The 21,811-nt window shown below is 38.0% G+C and overlaps 1 protein-coding gene across 1 annotated transcript in view; it reads right to left on the reverse strand.

The window, feature by feature from the left end:
- The window catches only part of LOC115625384 (irregular chiasm C-roughest protein), a 164,877-nt gene that overhangs the window by 29,279 nt on the left and 113,787 nt on the right, over nucleotides 1–21,811 (reverse strand). The window contains 4 exon segments of the mRNA XM_030520421.1: nucleotides 9,496–9,724; nucleotides 13,046–13,079; nucleotides 17,244–17,357; nucleotides 17,980–18,153. Of these exon segments, the coding sequence (XP_030376281.1) occupies nucleotides 9,496–9,724; nucleotides 13,046–13,079; nucleotides 17,244–17,357; nucleotides 17,980–18,153 (551 nt within the window).

A 21,811-nucleotide genomic window follows, 5' to 3' on the forward strand; every position in this document is an offset into this window, starting at 1 on the left:
TTCTGAGCTTGCATGTCACAATAAAACAAAAGAAAAGTGTGTGTCTAAATAAATGCACGCGATCAAAAAAGTTGTCTCAACTTCTTAAGAATGTTATAAGGAGTTCAAAAAATTGGTTTTCATATTTGCTTATTAGACACGCACACACACGTTAGAGGCATACTTGTATAAAGGGTGGCATACACAGAATAAAACAAAATTAATTACAAAACGAAAATAAAAATTAAAAATATTTAAAAAACGTTAAATTGTCTTAAATCGATGCGATTCGATGCACGCACAATGCATATAAGTACGTAAATGGGAGAGAGCACAGACAGTTGGTTACTTGGTAGTTACTTGCTTTGATTTGATGTTTTTACAAGGTAGTTGTTTCTTATTTTGGTTTACACATTCCGCTGTTATTTTTCGTTTTCTTTGTTGGAATGGTGTGTGTGTGTTGTTGAGTACGAGTAGGTGTGTAGTTTTCAAGAGTATTACAACATTGGTTATCAACTTTTTCTTTTTGTTTTGTTTTCTTTTGTTTTTTTTTTGTGTGGGAGGCACAAACTTAACTTAATGCATAATAAAATAAAAAAGAATGATTAAAAATAAAAACAAAACTTAACACAATAGCAAAATTATGTTGCACGACCTATGTAGGAAATGTTGCATAAATAATTTGCTGCATTTTGTTTTGTCTTTTCTAGCTATTTACCATTGTTCTGTCAATTCTTTCCCTTGCATAATTAACAAACAAACGAAAACTTAGACATAGAATGTAGAGACATAAATAAATGAAATGTTTATATAAAGTTAGACATATAAGATGGCGCGCTTTGCGGCAGTACTCGCTATGGGTAGTATAGTAGGTTTGTATATAGGTAGGTTAGCTTCAAGTCAAGTCCGTTAGCTTACCCTTTTGGGCGCTACTTTCTCGTGTGTGCTGTTCATTTCTTTTGCTTGTCAGTCCTACTTTGCGTTTTCTTTTGCCTTCTTCATACCGTAACTAAATGCGCAGCAGCAGTCTTTAGTTTTTCTCATGTTTTGTTTTTGTCATGTATTCTTTTTTTTTGGAAATATTTATTGTTGTGCCTACATGCCATGTAATCCCTTGCAACTGCCTTGTCATATGCTAATAAAACTTTCTACAGCAGCTTAACCAAGTCTAAAATACATACATTAAAGCTTATATATAACAGTATAATTAAATTTGTTCTTGTTCTTTTTTGTTGCTTTGCTTTTACATCACTTGCTACAGTTTACGATTTAATTTTGGGTTTAATTAAAATACATACGCACACGCAGATACGAAAACAAACATTTTGATAAAAAAAACCAACGTTAATTGTACAGGAGCCTGTTAAAATATTAATCATACGCTTATCTTCATGTTGTTTATGTCTTCTTGTTGCTATTGTTATTGGTGCATGCCTTCGGGCATTGATAAGAAAAACAAATCATGCACTCGTAGCAACAATTGAATGCCGATAAAAAGGCGGCTTTTGCCTCAGAGTGTGCAATACATATGTACATAACTGTAATTTGACTTTTATTAATTAATAAACGGAATGGAATGGGGAACGCAGATAGAGTGAGTGCAGCTTTTTGCTTGCTGATCCGACATCGAATTGACGCTACAACTGTCGATAAGCTGATGGCCAGCCATAAAGTAGGCAATGAATTATTACGAACGGACCATGGACCGTGGACCATCGACCATGAACCACGGACTGCATTAAGCGCATGTACAGCAACGTGTGAACAGGAACAACAATGTTGACAGGCAGGCAGTCTCCCTCCAGCTGCCCACCACATGCATTATGCAGCAATTGCTGTTGTCAACTGACAATGCAACATTGTGCCATCTTCTTTGGCATAAACCAACGAGCGCGCACCAGCTGCCCGGCAGTAAATTAAGCGGAAAAGTGTGTTGCTGGGTCGGGCGAAGAGGAGAGGCATTGAATGGAAAGGCGCCGCCAGAGCAACAACATGCGACAGCATGTTGAAAAAAAGTGTTGCATACAACCCAGCGCTTGCCAAGCCCAGCATCCCCCTGGCCGCCCCTCGCAATAATATTTGCTGCAGTCGGAAATAACTCAACCGCAAATGAGATAAATTGCGCGCACACAGATAATTGCATGGGCTGTTCGGGCAGTAAAAAGGCGCTACTGTTACTGCTACAGCAACTGCTACGGTTACGGACATCGTTGGTTCGCGGTCGTCGCATTGCATGCGCCTGGTTGCGCGCAATTTTTATATGCCGCGCCTGCAAGTATGCAGCAAAAATTTGGTAAGATTTTTCCTACTGCAAAAATATTTATATGGGTGTTTGGCTGTTTGTGCAATGCCCGTCGTGGTTGCCGCAAAACTGACATTGGGCCGAAGTGTATGGAAAATTATTGCGTATACGCAATGTATGTGCCTTAAAGACGACACACGTTGCTTTGAGTCAACACTTTTTCCCGTTTTACTGAAAATTGAATTGAATCTGTTCGCTGTTGAAGTTTTTTGATGATTCTGAGAGACTTTTGGTGTCTTCATGAGGTTACTCTTCAGTTAGTTATTAAGAAAGCTGCACGTCACCACAATATTAATTATGGTGTTGCAAAACAAACTGCTTTCGGGAACTCTTAGATCAAATGTTGTAACGAATGAATTCTTCTTAAAGGCATTTCTTTTATATAATTGTTGTTCATAACTGTTTTTAGTGTCTTAGTCTCAATTATTAATAAAGCTTTGAAGCATTTTGTCTAACCTGAATTAACGAATCTGTAGAGTTTTTTCAATTAAGTAGAATCAAGAATTAACAAACATTGTATTTATAACATTTACTTATTACATATGTAGCTAGTAGTTTTGATTTCGATTTTGTTTTACAAACTTAATTTTGTGTTGCATAGGTACAATGAAATTGAATTGCTGCTACTTCAGTGTACGGACATTAAAATACAAATATAAATTAAGTCTTAAAGCAAATGTAAATCCATTTTATCAATTGCACAGTTGCACTTATTTACGCCTTTTGTGCTATAATATGCCTTTTTGTGTCTTTTTTGCTTTCAACATAATTACAGATTTTCATATTCTATTCATTTTACATTTGGTTTTATTTATTTCTTTTTAATTTTTCATGAAGTTTTTTGTTGTGTTTAATGAAGTTTGCAAGTTAAACGGCTTTCGGAGCTTTCAGAAGGTTTTGGGTTTTGTTGTTTTTGTTAACCGTTTAGTTTAGTAGTCCATTCCATTTCCATTTCCATTTTTGCACCTGACTTGGATATTACAGAATATATGCATATTCGATTTATGTTTTAATATTGATTTTTGGTAGGTCTTTCTAATCTTGGCAATTAAGTTTAAAGATTTCAATGTTGTTGTATAAAATAATGTTTGAAAAGAAAAAGTGCTAAAAGAATATAAATTGCTTACAACGATTCCATTTCTAAGTGCATTTCTCAATAGCTATTCATCAAAGATGATCAAATTTTCGAATAGAAGGTGATAAGAAAATAAAAAAGCAAGCAAAACAAACCATTCTAGGTATTTCAAGTACATAGGACTGACATTCAAATGTAAATATAATAAATGAGTTTGTTAAATCATATAGAAAGAGTTCCTGAATGTAACAAACATTTCTACAAGTAGTTAAGAAACTCAGAGTCCCTGTAATACATCATAATACATTTATCCATCAGACAATCCTTAGCACGTGTCATGTTAGGACTTTGTTCATTATTTTCATGTTTAGACATATTATTATTTGTTCTTATGTTTTTCATTTTACTTCAAACAGCTTAGCATAAATTGTTGCTTAATAATGTTAAATTATAGAAGGCGCTGCAATTAGTTGTTCAAGACTTTTAAATAGCAATGCTTTACATCAAGTAGTATTTAATATTTATTTAGTTGTGGGCTAAATTTCAAAGATACTTGTTCATAGGTATTCATATACAATATGGTATTCTTAATAGTTCTATATGCATATGCTTCCATTTAACTATAAATTTGATTTATGTGTTAAATTTTAAATTAGTTTCTAATTGTCTGGACTAATAAATATTCAATTTAATCAATAGGCTTGCAACATTTTCATTTAATTTCCTTTTGTGTTATCAATTTTTTAATTGAATTTGCATTATTGTCAGTAGTTTACGATACACACATGTATCAGTATTTATAATGTACGAGTATGTATGTATGTTTTTTTTTCGTTTTTTAGATTTAGTTAATTGTACCGCGCTTAGTATATTTTTACACATACAAACAGATATACTATACATATGATATATGTTTATGCTTAATTTCATAGTGTTTTTGGATTGGAACAATATTGAACAATGCAATTGTGTCTAGCCTAGAATTTTGATGTGATGCAATGGCGAATTAACGCTCTCATTACGATCCAAGTATGCCGAATAAGATAACGAAGTTTTCGAATATACTTGTAGTACTTATTTCAATGAAAAAACTCAGACTTTTGGAGTACGGAAAAATAATTATGTTGCTTAGCTTCCATCTTACTCGATAAACCAAGAGCATAAGGAGGGTTATTTGGGAGAGTTGCAAGCGACTCTTCGATACTTTTTGATACTCCTATGTTAAACATGCGCGGTATCGATAGTTTCAAACGATACTTCAATACTTTTTGATACCTTTCTAAATATGCGCCAAATTAATTGGTTTTTATTAATTAATTAATTGGGTTTTCCAAAGAGAGTGTAACTACCATAATTATGTTTCACCCAAAAATACTGTAGTCATATCAATAGTATCGATACTTAGACATTTTCTAAAATCATATTTTGAAATCAAAATCAGCTGAGTACTGGTTTTCCATTCAACACTTGTAGCCTTTTTTCATTTTCAATTTTTGTACATTTGCTTTAATATTTATGTAAATTAATATGTTAATAAATATTGTATCGAAAAGTGAAGTATTTATGTATTGTAACGCCTGATACATAAGCCTTACTAATTGTATCAAAAAGTATCGATGTACGCTGCAATCGACAGTAACTGCTGCGTTCTTTTTTGTATTAAAGCTGTACATATAGTAGAGTTAACGAACTTGGAGAGTTAGCAGGTTACAGAATTTAGGTCAAAGTTCACCATCAGAGCTTACCCAATCAGCAGACAATTTGTAATTGAAATTCGCGCAAACGAAACCAGAAATGTAGCGCGTAAAATATTTGTTGATTACCATGGGATGAATAGACAAACAGACTGATGGATAAACATTTGCTGGATTGGCAAAATTTGGTAATTGCCGCAGAGCAGGTAGAAATACCAAAATATTCGTAGTACTGGCACCGTTGCTGCCGCATCTGCTGCTGCTGCTGTTGGTAGTTGGCGGATGCGGTTGTTGGCTGTCAATTTAATTTGACGCTAACATTCATATTCGAGTATAAAAGTTTCACGTTCGCCGACAAAGCTTGCCACATTGCTTGCCGAGGGTGCACGTTGCTGATGCAGTGACGATGAAGCAGATGCAGTGGGGGCAGAAGTAGAGGCAGAGGCGGCGACGGAGACGGAAGATGTTGCCAGTTTGGTCAAATTTACTTGTGACAACATTGCATTGGCCGATAATTTGCCATTGTATGTTGTTGCTGCTGTTGCCGTTGTCCCTGATGTTGCTGCTGCCGCTGCCGCTGCATGCCCGTAATAGTTGAGGGCTGTAATGAGCGGCTGTTGCTGCTGTTGCTGCTGTTGCTGGTGTTGCTGTTGCTGCTGTTGACTGCGGCGCTGCGACTGTTTGGCCAGGACGTAGTCTGTCGTTGTGGGCGTGGCAGCATTGCGTAACGCTATGAATGTGTCGAAATTGTCAGCGGTGGATGAGGCATTTGAAGTGCTGGAATTGCGACGTGCTGCCAAATGTTGTTGCTGGTGCTGCTGTTGTTGTTTCATTACTGGCTGCGGTTGAACGGTGGGTGGCAAATGTATTTTCAATTGGGGTGCCTGCGACACGGACGAGTTCGAGGAGGAGGAATTCGACAATGATGATGAGTTGACCGAATGGGCGGGCGGATGTTGTTGTTGATTTGCATAGTATTTGCGCAGATTCTCCAGCATGTAGCGATTATTTGCACTGCTGCCAGCTGCGGGCACAGCAGGTGCTGTTGTTCCCGCTGCTGCTGCTGCTGCCGCTGCCACTGTTGCTGTTGCTGCTGCTGTAAGTGATGCTGTTGCAGCTGTTAGTGTTGCTGTTGCAGTTTCCGTTGGCAATTGGTGTTGATTCTGGTGCCGCTTGCTGCTGCTGGCATAAAGTGGCATTTCAACGGATGCTGCTGGCAGTGCGCTTGATTGGAGTGATGCCGCTGGAGGTGTTGCCGCAACGGCTGCTGCCGCAGTTGCTGCTGTTGGTGTTATGCTTAGCAAATGACGTCGCTGCGCTTGATAGGAGCTTAGGCTCGAATCCATGGTGCCTAATAGTTCAACATCATCTTCGAAACGAGCTGTTGCGGTTGGTTGTTTGCTCGGATAGCTGCGAGCATAGAGCTGCTCCAGCATTTCCGCTCGCCTTTGCTTAATCGCATAGGCACTCGCATCTGTTGCACCCTCACTGCCAAAACCATAATAATCGGATGAGCGAGTATAGAGCTGTTCCAGTTCATCATGTCGTCGCTCAAATTCATTGCGACTGCGTTGAAAGTGCGACAAGTAGTTTTCCCCCCCGCCCAATAACTGCTCGCACTCGGCTTGCTGCTGATGTTGCTGCTGTTGCTGCTGCTCCTCATCAATTGCAATTGCCTGTCGCTGCAAGTGCTGATTGAGCGATTGATAGAAGTTGCTTTCGGCTAGATTCTCATTATATGCCGGCATTACCGATGATGGCGCTGATGCCGTCGCATGTCGCGCTGTAAGCTGCTGCTGTTGTTGTTGCTGTTGTTGCCGCTGATGATACCAATCAGCATCCTCACATTCGTTGACGCGTATGCGTATGTCGCGAACAATGTAATCAGGCTCGTTAGACAAACTCAGGCCATTTGCTTGCACCATATCTTCAACGTCATCATCATCGTCATCGCCATCGTCATCATCGTCGCCATTGTAAACGAAATGCGCTGATTTGGCACTTTCCGCCAGCAGCAAATCCTCGCTTTCTTCCAATGCCAGAGCATAGCTTGTCAGATTATCAAAATAATATTCACACATTTTGTCGGGATGTTCGTAGCGCAGCTTGTAGGCAGTTGCCTGTTCAGATTGCTTTTCTCCTTTCAGAGCTGTGCTTGTCGGTCCACTAAACACGGAAGCATAGTCTGAACTGCTTAAAGAGTCGGAGTGCATGTTAGAGCGTCGCGTATTCCGAGAGGATATAGGTAAAGTGCCGAGATTCTCATAGTTTGCTGGTAATATATTTGTTGCAGCTTTGCTCTGAGCCTGCGATTGACTGCGCTTGTGTCGGCGACGTGGTGTAACCTCTTGTTCCTTGTTTTCGTTATCCTCCTCTCTTTGCCTCTCCATTGCCAGGGCCCTACGTTGGGCGCCACTAATACGGCCGACCGAATGAGCTGATTGTTTTGTTGAGCTCAACTGCTGCTCGAAGTTCTGCTCAAGGTAAGCATCTAGATAGTGTAAATTTTTGCTCAAATCAATCTCCGATTTGTAGCTCTTATAGATGGTCGCCTGTTTGCCGGCTGCATGGGCTGCCGCACATCTAGACTCATAGTTGGATATGTGCGCACGATCGCTGATAAAGCGAAAGCTCTCATCCTTGGAGAGCGTGTGGAAGCCGCTAAATTCTCCAGTTCCATTCGTGTCGCTGCTGGTCTTGAAATTGCGGCACTTATCGCGTATTTTTTGGATGCCCTGGCGCGTTTTCGCCTGCAGCCGCTCAAAATAGTTGGACTTGGGCGTGGTGCTGGCTAAGCGCGCATGGTAGGCGGTGTGTTGAATGTCGTAAGCACCACTGGCACCGCTTCCACCACTGGCACTACGCATGCTTTGAATGCTCCGCGTGCGATTGGGATAGTTGAGCTTAAGTTTGGGCAGAGAGGGCGGTGCTTCATCGGTCGCTTTGTGCAGCTTCCTTAGGGACAACTGTTTGAAGATGGCCTTGGAACGTTTCGGCTTACCAGATGTGGCACTCAGACCGGCGTCCTCCTTATGGAAGTCCTGCCGTTCAAAGCGTCGCACAGGCACGCCGTACAGATAGTGATGTTCCGTTTGGTTGCTGACACCCGAGCGTGTGGCAGAGCTCGACTCAAAGAGTCGTCTTAGACCCTTGGCGCTTCTTTGGGGCCTGCCAAGGCGTAGCGCCGCGTTATTGGCGGTACGCAGGCGCGTATTTACAGAGAGCGTTAGGATTTCATCGTCATGGAATATGGAGAAGGGATTGGTAATCACCGTGGAGCTGTCGTTGTTATTGTTGGTGTTGCTGGTGCTGTTGCTGTTGTTGCTGCTGCGTGCGCTTAAGCTGCTTACTGATCTAGTCTTACCATAATATCTACTAGTGTTATTTTCATTAGAGTTATTGCTACTTAAGGCTAATTGATGATAATGTTGCTGCTGTTGCTGCTTACTATCTAATACAACTACAACTTTGGCTTCATTGTGTTGGTAATGATGCTGCTGCTGCTGCTGAGCTCTTGTTGCTGTCGACAACAGATCTGCCTCAGATTTATGCCGACGCAACTGTCGGCGCACACGCCTGCGCAAGCGTCGCAGCTCCTTGAGCGAGTTGCTCTGCTTGCGAAAGCGATAGAACGGATTGTTGATGCTCAGCTTCTGCAACAGCAATTGTGTCTCCTCAGCGCTCAGCTGTGAAGGAGTTGCTGCAATCTCTTCAGTGCCAGCTACGACAATGCTGTCTACAACAGCCTCGCTGGTCACATTTAAGTGCAGGAGCTTTGCACTTGTCTGTTTCAGTTCACAGTTCATGTTGTTCTCCAACTCAACAGCGGTTGGTGGCAACTGTTGTTCCTGCTGCTTGTTGCTGCTGTCACTATTACTGCTACTACCATTGCTACTACTCTGTTTGCTGCTAATATTCTTGCTACTATTTAGCGTGCTTAGACTATTGGAACTGTTGCTGCTGCTGCCCTGACTCTTCTGCTTCGGACCTGCTGTGTTATCCTCGCTGCTGCCACTACTGTTGCTCTTGTTACTCTTAACTGTGGCATATTTTTTGGCAGTGACTGTTTTTGTTTCGTCGGCGATGGCGTCAGTATCAATGTCGACTTCGTCCACTTTATTTGTGTTGGCTACTTCTAAAGAATTGTTGTTGTGATTTATATTGGTCATTGTTTTTGTAGCTGTACTTGTTGCTGTTGCTGTAGCTGTTGTTGTTGCTGTATTGTTAGTGGTAGTGTTGTTATTGGTGGTGTTGTTGCTGTTCATATATTGATTGTTGGTGGTGGTAGTTGTTGTTGTGGTTGTGGTAATAGTAGTAGTAGTAGTAGTAGTAGTAGTAGTATTGGTGTTGGCTTTATTACTATAATGTTGTTCATTATTTTCTTTATTATCAAGTGCCTGCTAGACCCTAGTAGGCGGTTGTAATATCATTGCAGCCATTCGTACCTTCATTGCCTCGGGAGATCCATGTCCAGGATATTGCTGTTGCGGATGCTGGGAGGCTGCATGTAGAGCTGCTGCTGCCGCAGCTGCGTGTTGTTGTTGCTGCTGCTGTTGTTGTTGCTGCTGCTGCTGCTGTTGCTGGTGATGATGGAAGCCGGCGGGCGTCGTGTAAATTGAATCACCTTGAGGGCCACTCGTGCTATCTGAGCGTGATTTCAAATCGGCTTTTTCGCTGCGGGCGAGAAACAAAATAACAAACGGGAAAATTGTTAGCGAAATATTTTCAGATAAGGCATTGCTACTGATGCTGTTGCTGTTGCTCGTTGTCATTGCTGCTGTGAAGAACAGACAACTGTGTAGGAATGAGTGTATTTGTGTTGATTGCTGGCCTTGGGTGCGAGTGCTTTTTTCCAATTTGCGTTCATTGATTGGCAAATTTTATGCCTTGCGCATATCTAAATATCTATTTAGTTTTTGCGCTTGGCCTTCGGCATTTATTTGTGTTCAGAGACCTAAGAAATTACATTGTCCCCCCTTGTATTTATCTGATAAATACTTCAATGGCTGCTAGCTTAAGGCCGATACGAACTTCAATTTCTGTCAGTTTTGTCTATGATTGGCTGAGAATTTTAAATGAACAGGTAGAAGTTGGTCAGAATAACTTTCTACAGGGACTTGATGAATGTTTTTGAATAAATGGATCTGCCGAAAATTGTTGATAGTTAAGAATATTAAACCTGAGTTAGAATTTATTGCGTTAGTAATTAGAACTTAAAGAGTGGTTAGTTTATCTACCAGAATAAAGACGAGATTTGCAAAGGTATATGGAATATTTCTGAGTTCATATGCCTATTCCTCATATCTAGTTAGGGAAAGTAGAACGCGTACTCTTCAAAGAACAAAGCTGATTGAAAAGCAGGCCTGCATTAATAATTAATATTCAGTAAGAACTGAGGCGACTTCATGTTATTATACAAGCCTCCAACGAATTGTATTAAACCAGGTTGTAGGCAGGATGCATGTGGATGCAGGATGGATGTCGTAATCTGCAGATGTGAAGCTCTTTTTGTAAAAAGCCTGTCGAACCTTGAACGCAGATTCCCATATTTAATATACAGACAATATGAATATGAGAACTTTTCATCAAAATTGAATATATTAAGTTTTTATATCTGATGGTGTGACACCATCTGTGTGACGTTGATGACCAAATACAAAAAAGAAGAAAATGAATATTGGTATTTAGTACCCCTTTTCTATTTTTACTGTTTATATATATAATAAACATGACTATGAATGAATACGGTTTTTATTTAGGGTAGCTGCCTTTATCGAAGTAATATGTCAAAGTTTTATGGGAATTGAAATTATTTTGAAAATATTAAAAAAAATACATTTTGCCATTTTTTGCGTATCCTTTTAATCAATAAATAATTTTATTCTTTTTTTTTATCAAATACCTTAATGTTGTGTACAAAAGCTATGCTATAAGTTTCGAAATGTAATTTATTTTAAACAGTATGTGCTATCGACAAGGAAAAGATTGTTAAGTAAAAAAAGTGTTAAATAGAATTGGAATATTTTCAACATTATTTTTTGAGCTAGGCGATTTGTGGATTTGTGCATGCAGACCATTTTAATGTGGTGGCTACTTAGATTTTGCAGTTGTTGTTGCAACGGAAATGAGACATTCATTTCCGCAGACATATACGCACACACATATCCACACAACCATGCAACCATACTGAAGAAACATGTTTCAATAATGGCGCCAACTGCCAAAAACTATGCTCTGCAATTTTGGGTTTGCTTGCCAAAAGTTTACACACTCGCATTCACACACACACACACACACACACACTCAGAGATACACCAACTATTCCATATGAATTTATGTAGAGCATTGTGTGGTTGCGCGTATATGGGGCGGGTACATGTATTTCGTATACGAAATATGGTAATTTTTAAATGCAAAACAAGGCAACAGCCAGGGACGTGGTTGGGTGAGGGTGTTGGGACTGGGCTGTAGTTTCTGTTGAGCCAAACAACGGCCACCAAGTCATAACTCATGTCGGTGAATGCGCCAGTAGCAATGAGCTATTGTTGGTACATATGTGTGTGTGTGTGTGAATGTATGTATGTCCATCTATATATGTGTGTGTGTGTGTATGGGTGCATGAAACCAAATACGAAAAATATATATCTCAAACAAATTGCGCGCTGCAAGAATACGTTGCCAGTATTGAATATATGAAAAATGTAAAATATTTTATACGGCACACACACATAGACACATACATACATACATATATCAACATTATATAAGGGGTGCGCTTTATGATGAGATAACAATGTTATAATTTATTTTTCACTGATAGATTTTTTAATTCTAAAAATTACGTCAATAATCAAACTGTATTTCATTAACAATTAATATTTCAATAGACTAGTTATAGATGCGTGGAATAAGTTGTGTATTGTTTTTACTAACTTTATGAATAAAATATAATGATCTGACTTCTGGTGTTAGTTTTAGCAAAACTGCTCTACAAAGGTTCCGGTTAGCTTTTGGAGTGTACAAGTTTTCTTTAAAGTAATCCCTTAAATTAAATCGAGGCGTTTTTAAATTAAGGCGTCTTGAGGGTCAGTCAGCTATGTATGATATGCCTTTGTCTTGCTGGAACCACTTATTTTGTAGCTCTAATTGATCAATACGGGCACTACAAAATCTTCCAATATGTCTTCTTACTGATAACCAGCAGCTGCCAAAACAGATGACAGATCATATAACTAGTCTACAAAAGAGTATTAATGGAGGCTTGGATTATCAAATAGAGGCTATTCTGTCAACAAAGCCTGTCCAGTCGAATTCATTTGATTACGGATGTTTAATATCGCGACTGTTTGTTGACATTTTTAAGCCGCTGTTTTGACATTTGAATTTTTGGAGGTTTTTTTCACATACATTATAGAAACATTTCGCATTAACCTTTTCTAATACACTATACTAGCTCTTCTATTTTAAAATATTTTTTTCTCGGCTTTATAATGATTCGAGCGAGTTATTTAGTGTTAAATATGTTGAGGTTATGATTTTTACATAAATGGAATATTTAGGCCGTTATCTGTAGTGAGTTGGAGGAAAGAAAGAAAGAGATTGCAGAAATAGCTTTACACACATCCTGCTCGTCCTGCTTTCCAGTGTTTACTGTTGTTCTAGTTTGTTATCAAAATGCTTAACCCACTCAAGCCAGCAACAATTGACAAATGTTATCCAAACTGAAAGGATAAACTAAACAATATCGACTTGAAATATAAAAAGGACCCTGTATATATTTGATATGGCAGCAAGCGCTGGTGTACATTTTTCATTACTATATTTATGTATATGGGTGTGTGTGCAACCAGTTGGGGCGCATAAATTGGCACACGACAGCGCCACCTGTTGGTCGTCCCGGGCGCAATATAGATCGGTGCATGGAATGTATCAGAATGGCCATTTGTTGTGTGTGCGCCTGTGTGTGTGCGTGTGTGAAGCTACGCTTCAACTTACCTGTCTTTATCCGATGATTTATAGCCAGAGGAACCTGCAATGTGAGCAAAAATAATGCATGAGCACGTTTCGTTATTGTATTTTGTCTAGCATGTTTCATATTTTGCAACAACAACAACAACACCAAAAAGGGAGCATCGCGAAATAGTAAAAATTAGCTGTGAAACTGCTGTTGGTAATACAGGCAGACAGACACATTTGTAAAGTGTTTTCTCTTTTATTTTTTCCATAACATCATACTCCTATCTGCTTACTACATTTGATAAATGAGCCGTGATCCTATTGATGTCGATTGGGCGTAAGGTTGCGTACAGCCTTCAAACCGACAGAGAGTTGAAGAGGGATAGCGAGAAATAGGAGGGCAGGCGGTACGTAATTTTGATGGATTCCGAAAGGGTGAAAATTGTGTTACGGCTGCCATCACACTTGAGAGATCTGTCAAATGCCATTTGACAACTTGGCAAGTGGCGGCAGCTGCGCCTCGCCAAAGCATAAGCTGCGGCTATATCGCATTTTGTGTTTGAAAATTGACAGCTTGATTGACAACTGAGAAATTGCAAGCGTTACATATTCAAGTAGCACCGACTGAGGCGTGGGTTGGGCTCTTTTTTTGTAAACTTTTTTAAACTTAGTGTTTGAGAAGTCTAATCGAAAAGTGGCATGCAATTTGTGCCCATTTGCCCTTTTTTTTATGTGAAAGTAAAACATTTAATAACCATCGACTGCTTGTGAACTTTATATAATAACCATCGTAATAGTTGCATTTGTGAACTGTCTTAATATTAACGAAAACAAAGGGAAGTGTAATTTAATGCAAATAAGTGCAATTCATTAGAGATGGAGTTCCACGAATCTGTTGGACAACGTTTTTAATTATGAACTTTTGGCTGCTACAGACAATTGGAAAGTGTGAACACCATTCTGCAAACATTTATCGAGGCTGCGAGTCGGTTTTTGTAAGCAAATTGTGAGAAACGCTTCCTACTTCGCTGCCCGACTTGGTGTGTTTTCTGTTGTTATTAACAGAGATGGCATTAAAAAATTGCAAACAACTGATTTTATATTTATTAGATAGTGCAACGAAATACATCTGCATCTAAAAACACGCCCATTTGTCCCTAAATCTATATCAGGGTGTCAGCTATGCCCATTAAACAAGTTCTGTGTGATCCTTGAACAGGCTGGCGAAATCAGCTAACGATGTTTTAAATATTTCAAGAAATTCCTCTCTATTTTCTCTCTATAACCTCGCACTTAGCCATCGCTAGCGACAAACCAGATACAAGAACGTTGCAGCTGTGGCCTACTCATGACACAAAAAAAAAAAGAAACTGGCTCCTGTGAGACCACGACCCCAATTGTCTGCAAGTTCAGAAAATCGATCCTATTTTAACCAGAGTCCGGTTCCCCCAAAAACACATGATTTTAATGGCCGCTGGGTATAGGGTCAGACGATAGACTAGTTCAAGGTAGACTAGAAATCAATGCTCCAATCAATATAGACTTAGGCCATACATCTGTTAGGCTTGCTAATCTAAGCATACAATTTATGTTTGGTTACTGCTTCTTACATGGTATGTATTCGTAAACTCATATCCAAACTATATGTAATAAGACTACTTGATAGCTGCAGTTTTGAAGGAACTTAAATACTTGTAGATATTCCGCATGTTTCCCAATAATTGTGAAACCTACAAGTTTGAACCTTCTATTTAATTGGTTTAAAAAAGAGAAAAATCTACGATTTCGGTTATGGTTGAAATGGTCGATACAACTTAATGTTAGACATACCGCTTTAATACGTCTATAGTTGAAAACAGAATATAAATGGATCTTTTTTTTTAGTTACGAGACATTGTATAGTATTGGACCAATTCCAGCCATTCATGCGAATAGCCTTGCATTCTATCAACTATTCATGTTGTAATGCTAATAAATGATTGTTATCTCATTCGAAATTTATTTCACTTTCCTTTTCTATCCATCACCTTTTATGAAAGCGGCCATGTTCTTGAAAACAATCTCCCTCCGATCTACTCTAAGGAATTTATTTAAGCTGTGTAAAAATGTTTAAGTCTTGTGGCTTTGTTTGTTACAGTTTAACAGAAAAGTACCAAGCCTACTAATTTGTTTTGGGGTTTGTTTGCGGGTTTTTTTTTCAACGCAGTCCTTATCGCTGGAAAACAAACCAACAGAAACAAAAGGCGTTAACCCAAATGCCATTTGCAGTCAGTCTTCAAACATCAACAGAATAAAAAAAGATTCCACGCAAAAAGTTCCTTTTTCTCAAATTGTTTTTAATATTACCCTTTTTACTCTCTGCAAATTGTTCAACAAATGTGCATTTTAATTGCGCGTGGAACTTTGGTGGAACTTTGGGTGCTTTGTGGCTGTGGATTTTGATTTGTAATTAGGCGCTTTAAGTTCAAGGCTGCGCGGGAACAGCCTGAAGAGCCCGTGAAAAGGACTTAAAGAATCTAAGCCGTGGCTTTAAAGCAAGGGCCAAATTAGAGTAAGAGGGCGAACGAAAAAATAATGTTGTTGTTTTTCAAACTCGCCAACAAAGACCAAATAAAAAAAAAAAACAAATAAAGGGGGAAACCCAGCTGCCAAATCTGACCTCCGCGCAACTCTTTTGTGCTGCATTGACCGCAGGCGCTGGCAACGCCAAATGCGCTAATGAATATTTTATGAGATTTATTTGAGTTTGAGTTTTCAAGTGGGGAAGAACACAAAGCGTGGCAAAACTTTTGCACCAAGAGCATTTGTTTTTATTTTCTCGCTTCATTTCTATGCCGGCTTTGCTATACTTTTCTTTGTGTTCCGTTCGCTGCAAGTTTTTTGTATTTTTGCAATTAGTGTGACAGCGGAATAGAGAAAAAAGTCGGGGGAGAAGAGAGCAGTAGAATTAAAAATAATAAAAATAATAATAAGTTACAACACAAACGGCAGCAATAATCAAGAAATGCTTTAATTGTTGCGGACTTGAGGCGCTTGTAATTAATATGCGCCGTTATTTGAGTTTCAATTTGTTTATTGTAATTGTTTATTTTGCGGCTGAGCAAAGTTTTGATGCGACGGCAGCTTAATTTTTTTTAATGAGCAGCTTCCGTGTCGAAAATTATGCAAATTTTCCTTTGTGGCACTGGAGCCCGTTGTGGATTTTTATTTTAAGTACAGAAAGGTTAATTGTGGGGAATGAATAGAAAAGTAATGAGGGAAAAGTTGTTGGACAATCACGTAAGTGATATTTGTACACCAATGCTATGAATGCTTGAAATGTAATTATGTTTGCAAATATTAACCTTTAAAAGGTGTGACTGATGTCCAAACAAGTTTTGGATACGTGCTCATCAAGAATAAAATAGTAACTAGTTATAGAGCTTAAAGTGAAGATAATTGAATTGAATAAATAAAGTGATTGAATTGTAAAAAAAAATACTTAGGATTAAGGATCTTGGCTTTTGTCAATGTGGAAATCATAAAAAGGTAATTCCACCTTACTAATAAAATATATAAAATAAGTAACTTAGACAATAAGTAACTTGAGAAGGCTGTGGAGACTGGTCTATAAAGGCAAAATGTGCTGTTGATGGTGGTGTTAGTAGAAAGGCACCGGCCGAGAGATTTTGTAACGAATTCGAGTCCTCGTAGGTAGCACAGAAACAACAATTAGACCAAAAATATATGCTTAAAGGATATTTGGCAGCTCCTGACAAAGCCAAAAACGTACTCACTTTTTATGAAATCTTTCAATTATTAAGTTGATAGAATTTTGCAAGAATAGACAGGCAAATAAATGAAGGTTGGTTACTAGACAAGAAGCAGTGTAATGGAGATATTTATGCTCTGTACATTATATGTGTGTTATGTCTACAACGTCTCTGTCCACATATAGCTGTGAAGCGAGGCAGAGCTGGCCGTTTGGCAAATAAAATTCTCCCAAAGTGTCGAAGGCGTTAATGTATATTTAATTTTGAGGTTTTTTTTATCTTTTAAGTTGAAATTATAACGCACTACTTTTGTATACATTTATTGAAATCTGTGTCAGCAGTGCTCATTTGCTGACTTCATAATAAAATAAAGCAAAAAAAAAAAATATATATATATACATATTTATTTATTGAAGGTGTTGCAAAAGTTATTTTTATGTTAAATTTGTTTTAGCAATTATTAAACTTATGTTCATTAAGCTTACCCTTGAAGCAACACTTTTTGCTTTTAACGGCGTAGATGCAGAGACATATTAATATTAAAATGGCGGCCAAACAACCGCCGGCGACGCCGAGCAAATAGCTCATCTCCAAAGGTTCTGCGCCAGAGTCCGGCCAAAGCCACGTAAGTGTGGATGCGATGTTGTTATTGTTGTTGTTGTTGAGGTTTCGGGGCATTGTAGTTGTTGTTGTTGTAGTTGTAGTGTTGTTGGTAGCGATTATGCAAGCATAAGAGAAATTTCATTTTTATATATGGTTCACTTTAATTAAAATGATTGATAGCTGCACAAATGTGTCGTCCTTATGCGCACAATAAATACAAGTATACTATATAGTATATACTTGTACATATTTGGTGTTTGTAAATGGCATATGTAAGTAAGTAAGCATTAAAATGTAATATTTAATGAGGTATTTACATGCCATGCATCAATATTTACAGCGTGTATATGTGCACACGAGGTGTGTGTGTGTGTGGAAATCAAGTTAATGAATGTGAATATGCTGCTGCTACGATGATGGCGCTTTGTGTCTGCCATGGTGTCTGCGGCAGTGTAATTTCATTTGTGTAAATGAAATGTTTCAAATTAATTATGCAAATGCAAGTGACATGCCTTAAAGTAGTTTGCTATACATAAGAAGTATCTATAAGTATATATACTCGTATATGTAGGCCACAACTTAAATATAAATAAAGAGAAATAAAGAAAAACTCTGCACCTGCAAACGTACCCTCCACAATCAAATGTATGGCATGGCGATCGGTGCCGCGTTCATTCTCTACGACCAGATAATAGGGACGTGAGTCGTGCTCATCGGTGTGATGTATGTGCAATGTGGAGAGATAGCAATCCTCACGCGTATCCTGCTGCATGTCGTCGGCACGGAAGCGATCTAAAATTAAATAAAGCGACGAGACAGAAAGAGAAGTTAGTGTCATGTAATTTATTATTAATGGATAAAAATACAGCAGGCCATTTGTCAACATGGTACACTTGGAAAAAATTGAAACTGCGATACGGCTTTACTTTCCGATAGCAATACAGAGACATCGATGGTGATTAGGATAGAATAGAAAATGTATATCCTCACTATATAACTACCAAAGTAAAGTTGATTGTAAAAGTGTGTTACCTGCCTAGAATATTTATACACTTATTTACATTAGGCCGCTGAAATTTCGAATGTCTACCGTCAAGCATCGGTTCTTGTAAAGAAAGTTGGCCTGACATACAATCTACTTGTATATTGCGAAATCTGGCTTGGCCTACTGGTTGCTTTTTCACTCTGTAACACTCACTGTTAACTTATCGCAGCCATTGGAAGCTCTGAGGGATTAAGCCATTTTAAATGGGAGGGTAGCAAAGCGGTATTAATTTTTTGTTCACTTTTGTGGTTGTCTATAGTCATGTATTTTTGTTTTTTATAGACTCCAAAGCTGTTCTTCGACCCATAAATGGTATCATTTTGTCGTTAAAGTTTGTATAAAAACATCAGTTTTCTGGTTTAAAATTAAATATAAAAAATGGGTCAGGCAATGCCACATAAAAGCTACATCATAGAAAAAGCACAAAGGCAGGGTATTTCATTTCAGAGCTGGCATTATCTGACAGTGTTTTCAAAGTTTTTTTTCTATCTTATTTCCGTCAATTTCAACTACATATTTAATATTTGAATTCCAATTATTGTGTAAAAAGGAGAAATTTCATTTTTGGCGTATTTATATTCAGTCGTTAAGCTGGCGAGAAAATTGAATATAATCTTTGTTTTTTTTTTTTTTAGTTTTTACAAACAATTGATTAATTTGGATTGTATAGTTTACAAGAAGGTGTTTTGCTTTTTCTACTATAATATTATATGGTCCTGATTTCGAGTGGATGTTTCGATAGGGATAAGCCTTTTAATTTTAAGCTGTAAAATTTTATTTCTACTTTCTTCATTGCTTACATAGTATGTGGGCTTCTGTTTTGTGAAAATCTAAAAGGAACCCTATCAATTTAATTATTCAATATAAAGAATGGATTTTTTTGCTGCCGAAACGTAAAGAGTGTGGCAGAAGGCTTGCGTTTATGTTAATGAATAGCGTAAAATGTTTAAAATTAATCGAGAAATAACATAAGCTGATGAACAGCAAGTTAGGCAAATCAAGAAATTAGTGCCCTAAAATTGTCTATTAAAACAAGTGACTCTTCTGAGAGAACTTTTATGCCTTGTAAAAGTCAAATATTGTTTGGTTCCAAAAATATTCAACAAGGAGGATATTAAAACCGCATCAAAAGTCATTCCAAAAAAAAATAAAATAAAATACTGGAGAAAGATTTGACACAATATCATATATTGTACAAGTAGATTTCCCAGCAGTAGAAAAAAGACAGGGTATTGCTGGTTCGATAGCATTTGGCTTAGCTCCGCCCATAAATATTCGTTGTAAAGATTTAAACTTTGATTTACATGTTGAGCAGTTCCCACACATACAAATGTGATGCATTCTTAAATATGAGTGGGGGAAAATGTGAAAAGATTTTACATTTTCTTTTAATTATTTGCAAATTTTGTAAAAGCCTTTCGCATATTTCAATTATTATACGAATATTTCAAATGATTTAATTACAAAATGATAAAAATACTTTTCACAGCAATGTACTAGCTGTTGTAAATGTTTGCAATAAAAATGTTTCTAGCAATTATAAGGGCAATGGATAAACACACGCATACACAGATACACACACATGGCGTATACGCAACATGTTTGTGAATGCAATGTAATGCACATGAAATGCATTTCGTTTGATTTCTGTCAGTTGCAACATGCAGGATTACGCATACAAAGAAGCAGGCAGACAGCCAACTAGACAGACAATCACACAGACATAGTGAGATAGATAGATGGAGGAATGTGTAGACGCATGGATAGATGCAGACAAGCTGAAAATGAAGAGTAATTCACGAGATTTGATAGTTGAATGCGAGACAAGTTGCAAGAATGCGGTGGCAGGGCAGAAGACGAAATGCAATGCAGTTTAAAGTGAAAAACGGGCTGCATCGTGCATCGCGCTCGACGAGGACGTCGTGGTACTAGTCTATGTCCTGTTTGTCTGCCTGTTGCAAGCCAGGATTACCGGCGGCTGACAAGCGTGGGAAGTGTTTGCCAGCGCGCCCGAACAGCCAGTCCAGCAGTCGACCATTCCGGCCATTGTCAGGGGATACGTTTGCTGGTAGACGGGCAGGACATGACAGTGGCATTTCGTTCGTCTGATTTTGGGACTGCTGTCGACGTCGCTGGCCGTGTAATTTGTCTTGATTTGTGTGGCATGCTGCGTTGCGCGGCCCATCTGGCCCATCTGGCCCACTTCGCCGCTCCTGCTCAGTGCTGCCTGGCTTGGCTTTTGTGCTGGTGGCCATATATATAGCACGTACTCGTAGAGTTGGTCGGGGCTGCGTTTGGTCCCATCACTAACACGAACGCACGTAGCACACGCATTTCAACGTTTGTTCAATGTCAAATTTGCGGAAAAGGTTTGTTAATGAGCACTCAAGCGAGCACTGCACAGTGGCCAGCATTTTCAATACAAGTGGGAACATTTATTTGAAATTTGAGCACAAATCCAATTTTGGCTTTACTTGAAATTAGTTTTTTGTTTTTGGCTCAAATTAAGTGCACATATGAATTCAAAAGCAATCTTGAGCTATTTGAAAATTTCTTATTTTGGAATCGATTAACACTCATTTGGTGCTTAGGCGGCTAAAAATGAAAAATTCCAGATTTTTCGACATCGTTCAGGACTGTTTGAATTACAGAGTCCAGAAATGTATTTTCATACACCATTGTTGCTTAGAAGCGTGTTTTGATATAAAACCCCTTTTGATTGTTAGAAAGACATTAACGTTTTGTTGAAATTATCCAAAAAGATATATGTATTGTACAACATACTTTTATTTTGAATTATATTTTATACGGTTTGTCATTAAAAGCCCGTTTTTTACATCTCTGATACTAGATTATTTCAAATGCTAAGCTTGAAAATGTAAAATGTAGGAATACAATATCCACACCCTACCTAAGTATGCTATTCAAAAGACTAAAAAGTAAGCTGAACCATTAAACCATTGAGTGTGATAATAAATAAGGATCTTTTTTTCAATGTTCGGTTATAATCGATTCTCTTTTTTACTAGCAATAAGAAAATAAATTTCGTTTTGTTTTATTAACTTCTAATAGTTACAACTTCCATGACCAAAAGTAAGTTAAATAAGAATTTACTTTAGCTTAAACGAAGAGAGTAACTTTAATTTTTGATAAATGTGTATCATGGTTTATCTGTAAAAAAGCAAGGGAAGAACACTCAAGTGAAAAATGATACGTGTGTCTCAAATACGAGCGATGCAAATAAAATCGTCAGAGTCAGTTAAAAATATACTTATTTTAACAAACTTTTAACTTCTTTAGGAAAAGTTTCAAGAAGTGAATAATTCATTGAGTGTCAATTCATTTCAAAATTCCAATTAATGTTCGCGCTCGTACAATATACTAAACACTTACAAGTAGTTATAT

The sequence above is a fragment of the Scaptodrosophila lebanonensis genome, unplaced genomic scaffold, assembly GCF_003285725.1.
Source record: "Scaptodrosophila lebanonensis strain 11010-0011.00,11010-0021.00 unplaced genomic scaffold, SlebRS2 tig00000072-arrow-pilon, whole genome shotgun sequence".
NCBI lineage: Eukaryota > Metazoa > Arthropoda > Insecta > Diptera > Drosophilidae > Scaptodrosophila > Scaptodrosophila lebanonensis.